Genomic DNA, 20,837 nt, shown 5'->3' with positions numbered 1-20,837 from the left:
ATGAGCTGAGCACTTGTCAGTTGGGTTTTGTCTCTCCAAACACTTGGTCTGATAATTCTATAAAACATCCTTCTGCAGATAGGCAGTCAAGTCTAAATCTTCTCAAGAACATTCCTAACCTGTAGAAAACAAAAGTCACCTTAGGAAGGAAGGTTTTCCTTGTATTTTGAGTTTATTTGGAGATGTACTCTCCTTAGGAACAGTGTTCTAGTCCTGTCTCTAAATGCTTGGTATGTATGTTACAGTGAAATGATTTTTTTTTTTTAATTGGATTTTGAGAAGGACCTGGGTCTTAGCCTGGTACTTCTGAGTTCTGCACGTGCCACAGAAAGGCACCAAATACATTGTAGTACCCAGCCCTCTTTGCACTATGGAGCATAGTCTTTGTCGCACTGTTTCCTGAAGTGGAGGAGAGGCTTTGATTCGGGATGCTGGGGCCAGCTCTCCAGTGGCACGATGAGTTTTGTACCTCTCTGAGGAAATGACATTAATGACTCCTGGTGCCTCAGCAGCGGTTTTCCAGCTCTTCACCTCTGCTTCAAATCATCTTGTTGGCAGCCAGAAACGGCAACATTGATCTCTCCAAGAAAGGCTTAGCTTTTGGATGAATTGGTGGTGGTACCTTGGTCATTCAGGTTGCACTTCTAGACTTGAAGCATGAGAGCGGGCTTTGGATCAGATTTTTGCAACTGTTTTTCAGAGGATTGTTATTGCTCTTTCAAATACAGTTGTGTGAAAGACTGAAAAATTGCAAAATGTTCCTGCTTTGTTGAGTCTCATTTTTCTTAATCAGTTCTGTGCAACTACATTTAATCTGGAGAACTATATTTTGAAAAGTAGTATTTCACAAGGAAAAGAAAACCAAAAGCAATTGAACATAAGTTGATGCATACACATATTGTATTACTCAGACATCACCTTAATTTCTAAATAGGAGATCATAAAACCATGGACTTCAACAATCCTATGTTTATCTTGTGCTAAAAGGTGTTAGTATAGAAAGCAAGCCCTGGTGTGTGCTGCCATCCTGACTGATCCGAATACTACTTTTTATGGTCTCAAAATTGTAATCTGAATCAAATTCTTCTGAAACTACTTAAATTACATGTACATTCTTACTCTCACAAAGGATTTAAAATACAACATACGGACTTCTAATAATGGAATATGCCGTATGCTGCATATGAAACTCCTATAGTGTTTGTACTTCATTCAGAAACTCTTGCCTTCTATTGAAAAACAAGTGATGCAGTAGTCCTAACTCTGAAAGGCATTTCATGTTCCACTCTCAAGCTGAGCTGTTCAATGTCTTCTGAAAGGTGATACAGGTATTCGAGAATAGGGGGGAAAAACCAAAAACACCACCAACAGAAAACCACAGAACTGTGCACTTGTTGAGTTCAAAGGTTACTTTGCAGTGTGGCCTTTTTATTAGGTTGGTTATTGGTAACTTCACAGCTCCTTGGAGTTCTCATCTCTCTTTTGGGGGAGGATAATTATTTAGTTTGTTGCCAGGAGATGGCAGTAACAGATAAACTTTTAAAATATTATTTTGTGCATGAACACCTATTTGTCTGTCGCTTTCTCCCTTGGAAATTGTTAATTTCACATCTGACATGTTCATGATCTTTACATTTCAAAAATTGCTCAAAACAGTAAGCAAGGTGTTAACAATATATTCAAGTGCCAGCGTGGCTACTTTGTCCCATAACTGTTCTTTAAATACATGGTTGAAGTACGTGCAGAGTTATAGTTCGCTTAAATGCTTTTAGTCAAGTAGTACTAAGTTTCCCCCTTCTAAGAACGTTAGTACACATGCGTGATGGTTGTTTTACTAAGTTATGCCAAATTGGCAAAATTATACTTTTCGACATTGGAATGAGAAAAGCATCCAGTAGATGGCTATCTGTTCAGCATGGATCCTGCCATCCCATCTTTACAACTGCTAGAGATAAATAGCGGTGGTTTGACCAAAATATGCCTGCTAAGGACAGCTGTTCCTTTGGCCGTATAGCCAGTTTATTTGATGAACTTTGCATAATTCATTTGCTCATTCACCTGCAATCCTTCAGGTGCATGAGTAAAGAATTTTACACCTTAAAAGTGCAGACATTGAAAGATTTGCATGTCATCAGCATATCTTGTGCTTCTGGCTTTTTTGGAACCCAGACATAGCTGGAGTGTCTTTTTCTTCTAACAAAGAGGAATTAAGGTCATGTGAAAAGGTTAGTTTGATGTGTGCCTCTGCTCTTCTGCCGTGCTACCGCTGATTAAAAATGCCTTTCGCGTGGAATGGACAGGACAGCATCCATGTATCTCTGGGAGAGCTGGAAGCCAAAAGTCGGTGCTCTTGTCATTCTGCCACATTTTGCAGAAATACTGTTGGCATCAGAGCGTCTACATCTCTCTTTAATAATTTCTGGGTCTGCTGGTTTAATGGTAACCTACTTCAGTGTTTACTCTTGGTTTCTTCTAACTTTTTCCAAACTTTGAAATCATTCATTTTTAAATTTAATTAGTAAGCTGGAAACGTAGTAACCTGATACTGGTTGAACTGAATTATAATTTCTGTCATTTCTTAGCACTACCATCTCTTTTATTACCCATTGATTTGACTAAATATCCCTGTATGAGGTGAATATTAATACACCTTTAGCTGTGAACTATGGTACACAAGATAGTGAACACACTAACTTAGTACTTTGGAGAGGGAGAGCAGGGTGGTCTAAGCTCAGATGTTGTATAATGGCTATTGAAAGAAAAATGGTGCAGTGAAATGGGAGCCTTAAACACCTTTTAGACAGGAACCTCAGTGTACTGCTCTACTAATACAGAGTTTGCAATTATGGTGGTTAATTGCCATATCCTCTGCAGTGTTTGCTTTGGGAACTGCAATGCTTTATGTAGAAAATTCTTCCTCTTCAAAATGTAATGTGCTGTGTGCTGGGAAAATACGCAGAAGACTGTGTTGTATGATTGCAGTGTTGTAGATGTACTAGACAGTCACTTGCTCTGTATAGGTTGATCCTACGTTGTTAAACACAACTATTTTGTATACTGAAGTCTAAAATAACCATTAGATCTGTTTCTGCTAAAACACGTGTGCCCTGTTGATCAAACCTGTAACCTTTGAAATCAGCAAAATGCTTACTCAGCAGACCCATTTGTTTTCTTTAGTTTTATCTAGCTGCGTCCTCCACTTTGCACAATGAATTAGCTTGTCTTCTTGATACACAAGGATTCATGGTTTTAAACTAACTCTTGAAAGTGACCTTGCAATGATTATATTTTCCAGAAAAACTTTGCGAACAGTTTCAAATCACATAACACAGTAAGATAAATATATCCTAAGTAAACAGTATTTAGAATCTCAAAGTTGTTATTTACTAGAAGGATTGGAATGTGACAGATGGGAATACCACTTTTACAATGTATTGAAATGCCCTGTTATTTTCTTCAAGCTGCTGAAGTAGGAGATGGTGCAGCTTAAAGCTGCTCTGAGACATGGTATTGTTAGGAGACGATTTGCTGGTTTAGAAGTGGTTAGATTTGAGATTGACCAGTTATTTGGACCTTGTGAAGTTTCAGTTATTTGAATCTGTTATTATGACTGGTATTGAAAAATTTGTGTAAACCCAATTTACATTATAGGAGCTTTCACCATTCTTTAAAGCCTTTTTATAATTCTCTAAATTAAGTAGAAGAAATGAACAAATGCTCTTCAACTACATGTATTGGTTTCTCCTTTCTATTGCTGTTCATTTTTATGAAGGTCACGTCAAATTTATCATGCAGTGGAGGACTATATGAACACAATTTCTTAATTCTTTAAAAAATTAACAGTAGTTTCTTTGATTTTTTCAGGACTATTTGAAGCCTAAAGAAGGCTGTCATGAGATAAAGTGGAAAATGAAAAAGGTTGTCATCTTCTAGTTTGAAAGATTTTTTTTCATGCTTGGCCAACTGGCATACGTTATTCATGAAAATGAAGTTATTCTAGATCTCTGATTTAGTGGAGTTTTGGGGAAAGCAAAATTGCAGGTCCTTTGAAATCAGTAACAGACTTACCAGTGATTTTTTTGTGGGACCAATGACACCGTAGTTGGAATATGAACAAGAAAAGTTTGATTGCTATTTTAAATTTAGTGCAAGTGTATTATTGAAGTGGTTTCTATGTATGTACCTTTACTAAACTACAATCACGTTTTTAAATCTAACCCCCTCAGCAGGAGAAAAGATCTAGGCAAAGACCGTAGGCAAATGCATGCAACGTTCCACCTGTTTTGTGTCTTGATAGATCTGTGGTGGCAGCTTACTGTATTAATCATCTTTGTGTTTATTCTTTGTCAGCTTCAGCTTATGTACCTAGTGCTTTTGGATAAGTATTGACTGTTATTTATGAAGTAATATATTGCAGCACATTGCCTTACACAGACGTGGATCAATAGGCAGGACCCCAATTCTGGTATATTTGAACTTCTGCTGCGGAATTGAGTGCACTGAATGTGTAAATCTAACCTTACTATGATATAAAAGGATCACGGGGGTTAATAAGCTGCTTCTGGTAGCTAGGATCTTCATGATGAAAGTCAGTGTTTCCCCACTCCACTAATAACTATGGCTTGTTGACTAACATACCTTATGGTGCAGGTGCAATTAGAGTGTGAGAGTTGCCCAGGTAGATGTTGTTTCTGGCATGTCTAAGTGCTGCCAAAGGGCTTTCAGTTGGAGTAATGTTGTTTTACTTGGGAGTTTTCTTGTGGTACATTGCTGAACTCATGCTTTGACCCAGGAAAGCTAGCATTGTCAAAGCAGCAGTACTCAAACTCACACATCACTCCCATGCCGTAGAAGGTAGTGTGCCCTGAGGGTGGGAGAGCAGCAGATGCAAGAAAGATGCTAAGATAATAGCTGTTCATATGGCTGTTGTAAATATACTGGGAAATCTTTGTGCACCTAAACTAAATTTACTTTGCATTGGAATTTACGGTGCAGAAGCTGAGCTGTCACTCTCTCATTATTTGAGAGTTACTTGACTCCTGCTGATCCTGAGGTTTCTTAGCTGATTCTCATACTAGAAACAATTGCATCCGCTGGCCCCAAAATAAATGCTGTATTGAACGTTACAGTCTGATTTACTCAACTTGAAGTTGTTTCAAAAAAACTTGTCCCTCTTGAATTTTTCTTTAGCTGAGAAGAAGCCTCAAAACCCCCAGCTTCTGGTAAAAGTAATTCAGTAATAATTTCTCTGAGTATGGAGTCTAGTGATGGTAAACCATGAATGGAGATAACTGCCTTAGATGTTAAAGCACCATTTGCAATTAACAAATTACTGTCAAACTCATTCTCATTGATTTCCCCTTCCTGCACCAGGCTGCAGGGCATGGTGTCTCTGGCATATGCTCTGCCACCAGAGTCCTGAACAAAATTCAAGACTGGACTTGGCACCTGCAGATTATAGAAAGAGCCTAAATAGAAAAGATGTCCTTGCATTTGATGCAAGAAAGCTTTTGCAGAATATTTGCTCATGCTTCTACTGGATATGTCTGCATTTGTTCCTGTAGAGTCTTGTCTTCTGCTGAGTTGAATTATCTGTTGTTATATGCAAGGGAATAGTAAAATAATTTGTATTTTAATTTTTTATTACTGCTGCTTAGTAAAGCATCTGCTTGAAGATGATCTTTTTGGATCGTGTAGCCCAGTGCATTGTGTGCTCAAAAAGTCCAGGATTCTGTGCCCAGAAGCAGCAAAATGCTTTCTGCTGCTTGCATACTGTGCCAAATTTTGGTTTGCGCTCATTCTCGCTCTCTGGAAATGAGACAGTCCAGTAGGCAGACTGTACTAGAAAAGGAGTAAAGAGTTAGAGATATTTGGGTGTACCTGTTTTGGATTGATTTGTAACTGGTGCTTCTATGTATGATAATTTAATTATCATGTTGCTCTAGTGCCTTAAAGCTGTGTGGGCTTTCTCTGAATGTATTGCAAAACTTGTTTAGTAGTTTACTGTGAAGTGATTGACGTTTTGATTGTCTTTGTTTCTTTGTAGAGCAAGGCTTAGATCACATAGCAGAAAACATCCTTTCCTATCTTGATGCCAGATCACTCTGTGCAGCAGAGCTGGTATGTAAGGAATGGCAGAGAGTCATCTCTGAGGGAATGCTATGGAAAAAATTGATTGAAAGAATGGTACGCACAGATCCGTTATGGAAGGGACTGTCAGAAAGAAGGGGTTGGTAAGTACCTTGACAGTAACTAAATTGACCTTTCACAGTGTTCTCCTTCACAAATTTCCCTAGTCGTGAGCTCTTCCAAAAAGTAAGTTTATAGTAAATTGGTATCACTGAGATCCTTATCTCTGGCACGGACTAGTTGGGGTAGCTACAGCCGAGCTGTCAGCTCCCGTTTCTACTTTGGCTTTGTCCCCTGTCCTTTTGTGCACCAGTGTCTTTCAACACTTGATTTCCTGCGGTAAGTCAGTCTGCAAATTTGTGATTTCTGTTTTGCAGGGAGAATGAACATGTAGAATCAGCTCACAAAACCTAGCAACAACATATTGTGCATCCCTTTTTCTTGAGTGAAGTATTTCCAATTAAACTTTTTTTTTTGCTTAAAATGTAAAATAGCTGGTTGAGCTGCAGAAGCCTCTCTCAAAGAGAAACCATTTACGTTTATGGCAATGGAGTTTTTCTATCCTTTACGAGTATCTGAAGAGATGGGATGTTCTACTTTAGAAACCTGCTTTTCTCTGCTCTCTAGTGGTGTGCCTAACAAAATGCATGCATATTGTAAAGATCAAGAGGACGACACCCTGCTGGCTAAAAGCCTTAAGAAGCAGTGAACCCTGATTTAGAAAACCATAAGGAAAACACCTGTTATCTTTTTAGTCTTGGACGTTTCAAATACAGCTGTCAAATTGTAAAGTCACAAGGGTTGTAACGGCTATACTAAAAATTCTTAGAAGTATTCTGTGAGAATGTCGTAAGGTTTTGTTCTGTGCAGATTTTGAATTCCTTTAAAGTTTGGATTCTTTGTGGTAAATTGAAAAATATGTTTCTGGTTCTTTCTAGGGATCAGTACCTGTTTAAAAACAGACCAACAGATGGTCCCCCGAATTCATTTTACAGGTCCTTATACCCAAAGATAATACAGGATATAGAGGTACGTTTTCTGATATATAATATCTGCAGGAGAAATAATGTTGCATATTGTTAGTGTTTCAAAGATGGTGCATGTTGGAGCAATGAAGCATATCATATGTATCTGTATCACTACTACTTTGTGAGCTCTGGCTCTTCCGACAATGTAAAAAATACCCTCAGCAACTTATTGGCACAGTATGTGCATTAATGTGTTACTTCAAGTGTTAACACTACCATCTTTTTTGCGTTTAAAGATTTTTTTTTTAACTCTTCTGGGACTGTGGATTTTAATAAAATAGCTGTGTTAGGAAACTTACTACTCCAAGACCATTCCATGTATTGCTGAATGTTCTAATATATTGGTGACGCTCACTTAGAAAGTGATCTGAGGATTAATGCCTTAAACATTTAAAACGTTGCTCATTTAGTAACTTATTACTTCTAAAGCAGTCACTGTTGCAAATACAGCTTTCTTCAGGGTATGGGATTCTTTTTCTTCCTGGAGTGGTTTGATGAGAACAATCAGTCCTACAGTGATAAGCACAGTAGGGGTATTGGTGGTAAGAAGACTGTAGAAATTACTGTTCTTTTCTTTGATACAAAATTTTGCTTACCTTGTTTAAGAGTTACAAAGTTGGCCTTGCTCACTTATTTTAAAATGTTTCTGATAAATCAGGATCATCTTGGTATTCTGCCTACCAGCAGAAAATCTGTCTTTCTCAGTTTGCTGTGTACCCACCACAAAGCTCTTAAGTTATACCACAGACTGCAATGGATTTATTTCAATCATGTGATGGATGTGAAATTATTGGTCTGAAATTCATTAGTGGGGAAACACGTGTTTTGATGTTTAAGACAGATGTGAACTAATAGAATCATTCTGCTATGGCAAATGTGATTTTATGTTTCTTGGCACTCAGTAAACAAAATTATTCAGAACTCTTAACCTATCTGTGAAAAACATAATCCAATTTTCAGGTATTTTTTTATAACCCTTGCTACACAATTTATAAACATTTAAAGATAAAGAACTAAGCGTGAAATGTAGCCTAGGCAAAATAAGATCAAACTTGATATTTATTTGTGAGCTGAATGATACACATTTTATTATTTGAAGGGAGATGTCTGCTCTCTGTAAGGAATGACAGAGTGATACTGCAATGACAAGAAGCCCATGGGATTAAGGAGAACTCTTAATGTGATATTTTCTTGCTTTCTGCAAAATTCTGGCACTGGTCAGTAACAAAAATGGGTGAAAAGCTGTGTGGAAAGATGACCTTTGAGATTATGTAGAACACTGAAGGAGTTCAGCATTATTATAACTCAGATTGTTAAAGTTATTTTTCTGAAATTCATTTGTTTAGGTGTAAGTGGAACATTTGTATAGGAATTCTTATTAGAGATGGGAGTGTTCCTTAGAGATGTTCTGAGGCTGTTCAGCCTTTGAACTGTCACAATCTGCTATTTGATACTGTCATTCTTTAGTTGCTGTAGGTGTGCTAGTACAATGCACAGAAATGAAGCTCCCGAATTGGACAGGTTTTGCTAGTATGAAATAAGCAGGAAAAAACCAAGACCCTCGGGCTTCACTTGTTACTAATATATTAAATGTAAAAATTTTCAGTCTCTAAATATCTGGGAGTAGGGAATGAGTATGCCACTAAAAATATATCATATTAATGAACGTGTTTCTTGAAAAACTAGATTTCATTAAGATAACAGTAAATATATTAAGCCTTCAAATTAGGAGAAAAATTTTCACTGCACTGCCTGGAAAGTAAGGGCTTGTGTATTCAATATGGATAGAAAATGCATCAGTGTTTGGAAGTCAAGAAACATAGTTTTATAATACTCTTTTGAACCCGAACTTTCTTGCAGAGTTTCAACTAATGAATTTTTATTTTTCATTCTATAGTGCTTAGGTGGATGATGTGATAAATGTAGAATATGCAGAATAAGGGGTTATCTCGTGTCAAGCTTTGGGCTGGAGCTGGAACAATAGAGCATGCTGTATGTAAAACATGCCATGCCACTAGTAATTAAAAATAGTAATGTGAGTAATGAGTGTGGGAAAAGAGTTGACTTTTCTGCGGTGTACAAAGAGTAAACTGTAAGCTGTTGCCATAGTTTCTGCCCATTACAAACTGCCTGGCAATCCAACTACTTTTACATATGATTTCTGTATTTTCTATCTAATGCTTATATCCTTAACGATGTTAAATATTACTGGGGCATGTGGGAAACTCCTGTGTGTCTCAAACTCAGATGGAGGGAGGCAAGAATAGAGAAGCAGAATTAGGGCTGTTAAGGGAAAATCTCCTGTAGTTTTGTACTTTCCATTCCATGCTTGTGTCTATAAACCTATGAAAAACCTTTAGTCATTAGTGGTTGTCAATCACTTTGGGTAGAATTTAAGGTATTTTGTACCTCAGGAAAACTATGATATGGTTGCCATCACGGAAACGTAGTGGGATGACTCGCACAACTGGGGTGCGGTGATGGATGGCTATAAACTCTTCAGGAGGGACAGGCGAGGCGGGAGAGGTGGTGGGGTAGCCCTATATGTTAGGGAGTGTTTGAATAGTTTAGAGCTTAATGATGGTGATGATAGGGTTGAGTGTCTATGGGTGAGAATCAGGGGGAAGGCCAACAAGGCAGATATTGTGGTGGGAGTCTGTTACAGACCACCCAACCAGGATGAGGAGACTGACGAACTATTCTATAAGCATCTGGGAGAAGCCTCATGATCGCTAGCCCTTGTTCTTGTGGGGGACTTCAACCTACCGGATGTCTGCTGGAAATACAATACAGCAGAGAGGAAACAGTCTAGGAGGTTCCTGGAGTGTGTGGCAGATAACTTCCTGACACAGCTGGTGAGGGAGCCAACTAGGGAAGGTGCCCCGCTGGGCCTCTTGTTGACGAACAGAGAAGGACTTGTGAGCCATGTGATGGTTGGAGGCCGTCTTGGGCAGAGTGATCATGCAATGATAGTTTCTGATTCTTGGAGAAGCGATGACGGGGGTCAGTGGAACTGCCACCTTAGACTTCCGGAGGGCAGACTTTGGCCTGTTTAGGAGACTGGTCGAGAGAGTCCCCTGGGAGGCAGCCCTAAAGGGCAAAGGAGTCCAGGAAGGCTGGACATTCTTTAAGGAGGAAGTCCTAAAGGCACAAGAGCAGGCTGTCCCCAGGTGCCAAAAGACGAGCCGGCGGGGAAGAAGACCGGCCTGGCTGACTAGAGAGCTCTGGCTAGAACTCAGGAAAAAGAGGAGAGTCTGACCTCTGGAAGAAGGGGCAGGCAACTCAGGAGGACTACAAAGGTGTAGCGAGGCTGTGCAGGGAGAAAATTAGAAGGGCCAAAGCCGAGCTAGAGCTCAATCTGTCTGCTGCCGTAAGAGACAACAAAAAGTACTTCTTCAAATACATTAGCAGCAAAAGAAGAGCTAAGGAGAATCTCCAGCCCCTAGTAGATGGGGGAGGGAGCACAGTGACCAAGGATGAGGAAAAGGCTGAGGTACTTAATGCCTTCTTTGCATCAGTCTTTAATAGCAGGGCCAATTGTTCTCTGGGTACCCAGCCCCCTGAGTTGGAAGGTAGGGACAGGGACCAGAATGGAGCCCCCATAATCCAGGGGGCAATGGTTAGTGACCTGCTGCACCACTTAGACACAAGTCTATGGGGCCTGATGAGATCCACCCGAGGGTACTGAAGGAACTGGCAGAAGTGTTCACCAAGCCCCTTTCCATCATTTACCAGCAGTCCTGGCTAACTGGGGAGGTCCCTGCTGACTGGAGATTAGCAAATGTGATGCCCATCTACGGGAAGGGCTGGGAGGAGGACCCGGGGAACTACAGGCCTGTCAGCCTGACCTCAGTGCCAGGGAAGCTGATGGAGCAGATCATCCTGAGTGCCATCACGTGGCATGTAACCAAGGGATCAAGCTCAGCCAGCATGGGTTTAGGAAAGGCAGGTCCTGTTTGACCAACCTGATCTCCTTCTACAACAAGGTGACCCGCCTAATGGATGAGGGGAAGGCTGTGGATGTTGTCTATCTGGACTTCGGTAAAGCCTTTGACACGGTTTCCCACAGCATTCTCCTGGAGAAACTGGCTGCTCATGGCTTGTGCGGGTGTACTCTTCGCTGGGTAAAGAACTGGCTGGATGGCCAGGCCCAAAGAGTGGTGGTGAATGGAGTTTACTCCAGTGGGCGGCCGGTCACAAGCGGTGTTCCCCAGGGCTCAGTGTTGGGGCCAGTCCTGTTTAATATCTTGATCAATGATCTGGATGAAGGGATCGAGTGCACCCTCAGTAAGTTTGCAGATGACACCAAGTTGGGCAGGAGTGTTGATCTGCTTGAGGGGAGGAAGGCTCTGCAGAGGGACCTGGACAGGCTGGATCGATGGGCCGAGGCCAATTGTATGAGGTTCAACAAGGATCAGTGCCGGGTCATGGACTTGGGCCACAGCAACCCCATGGAATGCTACAGGCTTGGGGAAGAGTGGCTGGAAAGCTGCCTGGCAGAAAAGGACCTGGGCGTGTTGGTTGACAGCCACCTGCATATGAGCCAGCAGTGTGCCCAGGTGGCCAAGAAAGCCAATGGCATCCTGGCTTGTGTCAAAAATAGTGTGGCCAGCAGGAGTAGGGAAGTGATCGTGCCCCTGCACTCAGCACTGGTGAGGCCGCACCTCGAATACTGTGTTCAGTTTTGGGCCCCCCACTACAAGAGAGACGCTGAGGGGAGACCTTATCGCTCTCTACAACCACCTGAAAGGAGGTTGTAGAGAGGTGGGGGTCGGTCTCTTCTCCCAGGTAACAACTGATAGGACGAGAGGAAATGGCCTCAAGTTGCGCCAGGGGAGGTTTAGACTGGATATTAGGAAATTTTACTTCACTGAAAGGGTTATCAAGCATTGGAACAGGCTGCCCAGGGAAGTGGTGGAGTCGCCATCCCTGGAGGTATTTAAAAGACGTTTGGATGAGGTTGTTAGGGACATGGTGTAGTGGTGGTCTTGGTAGTGTTAGGTTTACGGTTGGACTTGATGATCTTAAAGGTCTTTTCCAACCTATATGATTCCGTGATTCTGTATTGGGAACTAACCTCAGTGCTGTCCATGGCCCGTGGATACTTTGGTAGAGCAGTAAAGCTGAAAGGAGCCAGGTCCTGTCAGCTGTGGGCTCTTGCCTCTGAACTTCACTTTAGCAAAAGTAAATGTAAGCCTCTGTTTGCCCAAATTCAGGAAACAAATGCATCTTTGGTCCTCTAGAGTGGTGAAATCTGTCTTTGAAAACTAATGGCTACTTCGAGAATCATCACTGCTCAGTTTATACAGGCAGCGCGTTTCCCACTTCTGGTTCTTCGAAATTGCTGAACTGGAGGGGGAAGGCAGAAGGATGAGGGTATTGTGCCACGTCAAATTTTTCCCTGTTTACATATTTCCTTCAAGCCTTCTGAAATATTACTGTTTTCCAGATTTCCAGCCTGGAGTGGGGTTAGTGTTTCTGCTAATAGTCAAGGGTCCAATAATTCTTCCACTTGCAAAAGCCTATTATAATTTTTCTAATAAATCACCCTTTAAAGCACTTTTCACAAATTGCTTCCCTAAAGGACTATCAAAAGAAGCTTTTAACACTGTTTAAAAATGTAGATGGTGAGTAACAATAACAACAAAACTTAGGTATAAGATTAGGAGCACTTCTTAACTTTTTCCTCACCTTATTCTGCTTTTAAGCCTAAAGTCATGCTCTCTGTTAGTTTCATACTTTTCCCATTCCTTCATGTTTCAAAGCAATGTGCAGAAGCTCTTAAATAAGACTTTTATTTTAGCTGTGATGAAGAATTTTGTATCTCTCAATACCAAAATGTTTTTTCTTCAAATATTTGCCTAGACCTTCAATAAGATCTTCCTGTTTCTGTCAGAGGGTCAGAGTTTAGGGAGCTAGTGATGAGCCAAAGGCTACCATATTAGCATTTATATAATTATATAGGTATTTTTATAAGACATTTGTCTTGTGTCCAAAGGACTTGATTTTTTTAATACAGTAAAATATATTTGATGTAACACAAAAATCTTGTCATTCAGTATTTTACCTGTGGAGGACAAAGATTAACCAAATTCTGCTAGACTGCTTCTAATGATAAGAGTTATTAATTTACTGTAGCTGGTACTAAATTGGGTTGTGGGTAGAGATAAGCTCAAAGAAGAATGCACTCTCTCCTTTGGATTGACTGACAGAATTTGAAAAGTAATCCAAAACTTGAATTAACAATTGGAAGGAAAAATGAGGAATGATAAATAGCAAATTTGAATTCTTTCCCTTGGGCTCTCTTTGCATTTTGGGTCAAAAGTCCATGCAACTGCAAACTGTTGTTAACTGCCAAATCATTGCCTGTATTACCTTGCAAAGTTTCCCTTGCCTCTCTGAAAATTTATTAGTGCCAATATCTGTTTATTTCATGCCAATCACATTTTAGGAACATAATGTCATTTCTGGAATCATTGGATTTGAAAATAAGAGGACATTTAGAGATCTGAAACCAAATTCTTGGAAAGAGGTAGTTACTCTCCACCTCCACTGTGAAGCCAAATATTTAATCAGGTTTCTTTTCACAAGAGGTGGTCCAGTAATTTTAAATGTCTCCAAGTCAAATGTTGAATTGCCAAGCTTCTTTAGGAGCTTTTTTTAAAGAGAGAACCTGATTTGGGGTTTATCCTAGAAAACTGAACCCAGGTTTGCAAGACCTTGTTTATGGAGATGATCTGGCTGGTGTGGGGTATCCTGTGCCCGGGTGCAGTCCCAAAGTGTTGTGGGGAAGGTAAGCTGTTTTAATGGGACTGAGTTAATCAGCACGTTGCCAGGATGGGAAGTTTAGTACTGCTGATTCCAGAACCCCAAGTCCCTGGATTTTTTCCATACTACTTGTGAAGCTTGGCCAACTATTCTGTTTTCCCCTCAGGATTAGCACAAGTATCTATTTCTTGTGATGAGTTGAGAAGACTTATTTAATGAATGTTCTCCTTTAGGCGCATGACTAGTGCCCCCATCTTGTTTCCATGGAGACTTAGGTCCACCTAATTAAGATGAGAATTAAAATGTGATTTTGCTGAAGACTTTAGGGAAATGTGGTACCAGGCCATCAGATAAACACCATGTATTCTTCTGAATTTTGAAAAAGTTCAGATTCTAGGACTAGAACTGAAATTTTAAAGTCTTGGGAAAATTTGAAAAGGGGAAGAAGTCAGCTCTCACCCTGAGTCACTGCCAGCATTGGGAGATCTTTGTTTATGACGATTGCAGTGTATAATTTCTGAGGGAAATCAGTTTGTTTAGTACTGTTCTAATTATGATGCTGGAGAAATTTTATGTGCGTGAGTGGAGAGAATCTGGTCAGCATTATACGGCTAGAAATTTATTCAGCCAGCCTTTGAAATCTACTCCAGGCACTTTCCAAAAGACATTTCTTAAAAATTAAACTGGCCAAGGAAAGGAGAGGCTTTTGAGCAGCAGGGACAAAGTTCTTGTGGTGCACAGCACAGGTTTTGGCTCTCACGTCTGAACAGGGTAGAAGACTCCTTTCAGATACCCCTAGCATGGGACAGATTCTTGACTTGTCTTTTTTTGTTCACTTTGCCCACATCACACCTACTTTTTTCACAAACAGGCATAAAAGGCTGCTGCTTTGCATCTGCAGATTTGAAAGAGGGATTCATTGTTCCTGTTTGAGTACTTTGAATGCCCCTATGCTCTGATAGGGCCTGATAAGTACCTGTTTAAATATAACTTCGTATTTTTATGGTGTTATGCATAAACTTAGCTATTGTCTCCAGTGGAACCTAAAAGGTGCAATAATTTTGTTTTTAGCAGCATTGTTCTTTGTCAGGTGTTGTGTATAGTCCAGATGCATGTGTCATTGAAGTGTCTCAGAGGACCTCTCTCAATTTTCATTGCTGTTGGCTTGTATTTTTAAGATTTCCTCTCCAGATAGTGGTACTTCTCCTCTATTGCAAGAGTAGCACCTCTATTGCAAGGTGTAAGCAAGAGTTCATTGAAAGTTAATATATTTTGATGTTGTGTCTGTAACCTGAAAGCTTGACGTTTTACTGTCTCTTAAGCGTGGTAGACCTACTTGATGGAAATTGGTGGAAATGGGGATCCTTTAAGAGGAAACCAGTGAGACCCATCCATGGGTGTTATTGTGATAATTGCAGCTGCAGAGGTGAAAAAGGTTTTCTTCATCAGATGCTGCCCTTGGATCTCTTTTGGGATCTCGATTTTTTTTTACTCACTCCTTGGGGAAACAGAACAACTGTGCTGGTCAGATCAAAGATCTAGCACAGCATCCTGTCTCTTGACAGCATTTAGTAACAGATGCATGGGGCAGAGCATGGGGACATGATGCAGCTACACTTTGATTATGTGGGAGTAATCAAAGTCTCTCACTTCCTGCCTCATCTTCTGTCTCCCTCCACAAATCAGTCACTACCACCGTCCTGGGCAGTAAGATAGTCCTAATGCTGAATTACTGTTCTTTAGGTCTGAAACTTCAGTTTATGTTGCCTTTTTTATCTGACTTGCCTAAGCTCTCTCCAGTGTATAACACCATTTTGACACTTAGAGAACATGCTGTCTTTTCTTCATGCATGATGAAATGGTCAGTATTATACTGACCTTTCTCCCAAAGTGATTTCCTGTATTCCTTGTATGTCAGTGGCCTTTAATGTAGTTTCTGTGAGTCTTCTCCTCTTCCTCTGGAAGACATTAGGATATTCCACTGTCCAGATTTATCTCACTCAGCATCATAAGGTCAATCTGTTCTTTTTAAATGTGGCTTTAAATGTGGCAAAGCTACAGTGAGACTCAGGAATAGTTTTACTTGGTGGACCTTTGAGCAGCTGCATACATATTGGATCAGTCACATGCAGAAAGAGACAACACTTCGTCAATTTATATTGTCCATATTTGGATCTTACCTAAGCAGCTGTAAACATTAGGAACTTAATTTTTAGGTCTTGAATTCTGCCAAAAAATCATGATTTAATTGTAACACTTGCTAGGAAAAGCTTCCCATTCCTTTTTCTCTGGAGTTGTTTGGATTTTTGGACTTCACTGTTCACAGCTTTTCTTCTGGTCTTGGGGTTCATACTAAAAGTGATATATTTTACCCCAAACTGATCTGAAAGCCCATGTAGTGTTCAGACATGGAGTAGCTCTCAGTAGTACACTCCTAGCTTTTTGGCCTTGCTTTAATTTCAGACTGTTCTTTAAAACATAGCCTGAGTATCCTGTGATTTTTATAAATCAAGCCAGAAGCCCACTTCTCAGTTATTGGAAGTCTGTGGTGTCCATGTTGTTGTCGTGTCGTCCTGTCCCGTCCCGTCCCGTGTGTCGTCCCCCCCCCCCCCGTGAAAGTGGGCCTTTCTGCTTTTATTAAACAAATACATGCTGAACTTTAAATATATACATACATATGTATAAAAATTAGTGTGTTATATGTTAGTGGGGTATAGTCAATCCCAATTTCTCTATTTGTTAGTCTTGCTTCTGTGATTCTTCATGAAGGTGGCTTTTATTCTGATTTGACTCTTCTGTTTGCATGAAATAAGGTAAATACCAAAAATCAGTTGATCTGCTGTTTTGAATTAATATTTGCTTATGTTTACTTCCTTGCATTTGTCTACTATGTTACTGTTTACTACCTCTTCCCATGTAACATGGTAACAATTTCTTCCATGTAACTTTTAGTTTTCTTCTGACTTTCACTTAGCTCTAATTGTGAATAATCTAAAATATGAAGAATTCTTGGTAGTGGAAAGCAGAAATTCTTCTGATGAGCAGTAGTGCCTATGTTTTCAGATCAGTAACATATAAATTTTAACTTAAACACTAAACAGCTCTCATATGAGGGACACAGTGTCATGCAGCTCCCACTTTGTATAGCTGCTGCCTGCTATGTTTCAAAGCATTTTGAGAGTAAAATCCAAATCTAGTCACTCTTCTGAGTCCTGTAGTATAGCATGAATCATATTGGTTCAGCTTTTTCATGGAATAGGGTAAGAGAATTAATAGGTAAAGGCAATATGCTTAATGGTAAAAGTACAGTAATAAATGGCACAAAATGTGGTGGTGGCTGGTTTGCAGCACTTGTTCTCTCTTCTAACAGCAGTGCCAATTTATGTTCAGGATGTTGGTATGGACATCTGTATACCCTGCTGCTTTCTTCCATAGACATGTTTACTGGCTTGGGTGACAATATGCCTCAAGTCTTAGTGAATATGTAATTAGGTATACCGTGCCTTCAGCCAAAACTCTTCAGCTACTCTGTTGAGATGTAAGCTCTGTGGAGCTTACTGACCACGTCATTTTCTTGTTCATCACTTCCATTATGCGGCTGGTCTGAGGAGGAGGTGTTTTATGAAGGGGATGTTGGATACCATGCAAGTACTTTTTCTGCCATGCTGCTTTGGCACAGGGATTTCATTGCTGTTCAGGTACAGTACCTACCCCAGCGCTGATCCAGTTCCTGTGGTCTTTGAGTTTTTAGCTGTCTTTGCTGCTACGTGCCTACCACCAGCACTTAGCTCCTTAAACAGTGGTTTTTAGAAGTAATGACACTCACAAGAAAGATGACGATGCTCTTTACTTGGAGGGTTTTATGCCTCTGCGGGCTGCTTTGGAAGAAGGCTTTGTTGCTGGGCCATTTTGTCATCTGTTACTGTGAGACAGTCATCCCTGTGTGGTCAGAAATCTTGTGATTTTTGCTGTTGTGGTAATGACAGGACAGCTAGCTCTGAGGACCAGTTCAAGTCTTCTAGGTAATAAGCATTGCATAGCCTTTCTTCTTCAGGCTGATATAGAGACTACAAAAGCTCTTTGGCCGTCGCTGTCTAACAGCAGCTTGGAGACCCAGTAGAGACCCAGACTCAAGCCAGGATCTAGGGAATCAGTATCCTTCTTCAAGAGCTTGATGCCTTTTTTTTTCCCCTCCCTAATGGTTGTAGCATCTTCAGAGAGTCTGAGAGAGGAAAGACCTCAAAGACGCAGGGAGTCTCGTGCCATGGCCAAGCTGTCATTTTGTCTTTGCTTATCAAACCCTCTTAAAGTCATAGTGAATGAAGTATTAAACCCTCTCCACCCCGATGACATAAGTTCATTTGCTTTTGCCTTTCCTCTGCCAGAGTCAGGAATGATTTTCTTTCTTCTCTTAGAAGAAAGCATGCAAAGAACAAGGGTTTGGATTTTAACTGCCCCTGGTGTAAATGCCTAATGCTTCAGGAGAAATCCCTATGTATGTAACAAATGTGTAGGTTCCTTTTTCTTTTTTCTGCCCATTTGTCCTGCAGGAGAATTGTGTATTTGGAGGGAACAGAAACTCCTTGGTTTATGGGATTAAGATAAACCCACTTACTCTGCAATAACATTCACAAGGATAAAAATGCAATTTTTAGCCAAGGAGCTGAACACAGTGTACATTATCAAATGGGAATAAATCCTGTTCCTAGTAGATTAACCTTAACACTTCCAATGTATAGTAAATGTTCCAACTGTTAATCCAGATGAATTGCATCTTTTTTTACTGTGCATCTTTGTACCAGTGAACATATTCTGGCATGGTCAAGGCTTGGCCAAACCTCTGCATCTTGGGCTATTTTCTCTGTGTACTTTTCTCTCTAAATGCTTTTTTAATCCATTTATGCATTTCTTCAGCTGCCAAATGGCTCTCCTGCTGTGGCAGATGCTTTGGCTTTGTGCTTGGTCTTTATCCTTTGTATGTCCAGATTTTTTGGTTATACAGCATTTGTTAGCTACTTGCTGCTATTGCTCTAGTGAGCTTTTAGAAAAGTGTGAGAAGCTTTTTTCTGTGTGTGTGAACTAAGGAGATAGTGTTCTGCAACATCTTGCTTTTAATTGTGAAAACCAAGTTTAGAGGTGGTTATCTTGGAGAGTTTGAGGGCGATCTGTAGAAAATACAGTAGTGGGTGTTGCATATGTTAGTACTAGGTTTGGTACCATAAATATGCAAATAAACCATGGGTCTCTTCAGCATTGACTCCCTGATGCTTGTAACAGTCCATAAAACACAGCAATTTCTCCCTTGCCCCTTGTACGTGCATGCCTACCTACTTGGCATATACACAGTTTGTTAAGGTATCTCCTGGAAGGAGGTTGCAGATGAAGACTTTTACTAACTGCACTATTCAGTAACAACCAGAAATTTCCTATAGCAAGCAGCTTTAATGTGGTTGCCAGTATTGTATTAAACATGTTCTTTTTCAGAGGGTCCTCCAGGTTGCCCACCCACTCAGCCATATTTAGTCATCTAAAATAATGTTATTTCTCTATATGTACACATCTGTTTTCACTCTATTGCCAATGGAAATGCTGCTGTATATTCTCTGTGTATTGTGGCTACTTTCCCAGCATATTGAAAATTTACGCAGTGTAAGGGGATTTTACAAGTTCTCAAAAAACATGAAGTATTTTCCCACAGTAGCCACACCGTATAATGTCTAAATGAAATGACATCTATTCACAGAATTAAAATGTGCACCTGTATACGACTTACTGCTTTATCATGCCTTCACATAGACATAAATAATACTTTACTTTCTTTTATTTGAAGCCAACATTTTCTTATGGGGAGTTTATTGAGTAGCTTCCTATAGTAAACTTCTAAGAATTAAGTCAGCTAGTGTCTTGAATGTTCGGTGAGCATACTTTTACGGACTGCTGTTTTGTTTAGGAAACTGTTACAAGCAGAACTTCTGATTTGTGGTGTTCTTAATGTATCCTGTAGCTATCAGTAATCGCTGTTGCAGGAAGCTGAAGTGTGAGAGTGCTCAAATGGTGTTTGAGCACTCAGCAGCTAGAGTAATCCGGCATGTGTTATGTGTAGCTGCTTATTTCGGACCCTTCCAAGAATGATGCTTTAGGGAAACTCTCCCTTAGACTTCTTAGAGTTGAATGTCTGAACATACACGGTTTTTAAAACTATTTAAATTGGGTAACTCTAATCTGTCATGTTTTATCTCCTGTGCCTTCAGTGTTAGTATTGCATTTTTAAATATCTTGCCTTCACATCCGTAATTGTGTTGGTTCATGCTATTAATGTCTAAAATCCTCTCCTATTTCCAAGGGTCATCTCTGTGGCAGCAGAGGAGTTAATGAGTTGCAGTTCTGCCCTCCTAGCACAGATGATAAATCTTCAGATAAAGCTCGAGAATTGCCTGTCCTTCCTTCTCAAAACCTCCATCACAAGAAATAGCTGAACAAGTAGCATAATGAGCAGACTGCTACCTTCAAGGCAGGAGTCCAAGGCTGAATCAGTGCAGTGTCAGATTTGAACATTTTAAGCCCAGTCTGACAATCAGCAGTGCACTAGCTGGCCGGAAAAGCTGATCCCAAACTGACAGATGACTTGCTATCTTAATTTCATTAACTTCCCCACCAAATTGGAAGAGAATGAGAGGAGATGAATAACTTGTCAGCATGCTCCTCTAGAAGCATCTCTTAGTACTTATGATTTAGGCAAATTCCTGTGGCACATCAGGTTTGTATTATGACTGTGTGTAATTCTCTCCGGATTGCATAATGGAAGACAATTGAAGGAGCAAATGTGTGGAAAACAAAGTGGTAGGTTAGTTTTCCCTTGGAGCAGATGTGTTTTCCTAGAATTGGGACATCATAGTAGCACTGCACTTTTGT

The 20,837-nt window shown here is 40.3% G+C and overlaps 1 protein-coding gene across 4 annotated transcripts in view; it reads left to right on the top strand.

Annotated features, from left to right (window-relative positions):
* FBXW11 (F-box and WD repeat domain containing 11) overlaps positions 1-20,837 on the top strand; it is a 78,654-nt gene that overhangs the window by 43,064 nt on the left and 14,753 nt on the right. For all 4 annotated transcript variants that reach the window (XM_072872545.1, XM_072872544.1, XM_072872543.1 and 1 more), the window contains 2 exons: positions 6,047-6,233; positions 7,068-7,158. In XM_072872545.1, coding sequence (XP_072728646.1) covers positions 6,047-6,233; positions 7,068-7,158 — 278 coding nt within the window. The remainder of the gene's footprint in view (positions 1-6,046; positions 6,234-7,067; positions 7,159-20,837) is intronic.

This window comes from Ciconia boyciana, chromosome 9 (genome assembly GCF_034638445.1).
Source record: "Ciconia boyciana chromosome 9, ASM3463844v1, whole genome shotgun sequence".
NCBI lineage: Eukaryota > Metazoa > Chordata > Aves > Ciconiiformes > Ciconiidae > Ciconia > Ciconia boyciana.
This window is presented reverse-complemented; position numbering and strand designations above follow the sequence as displayed.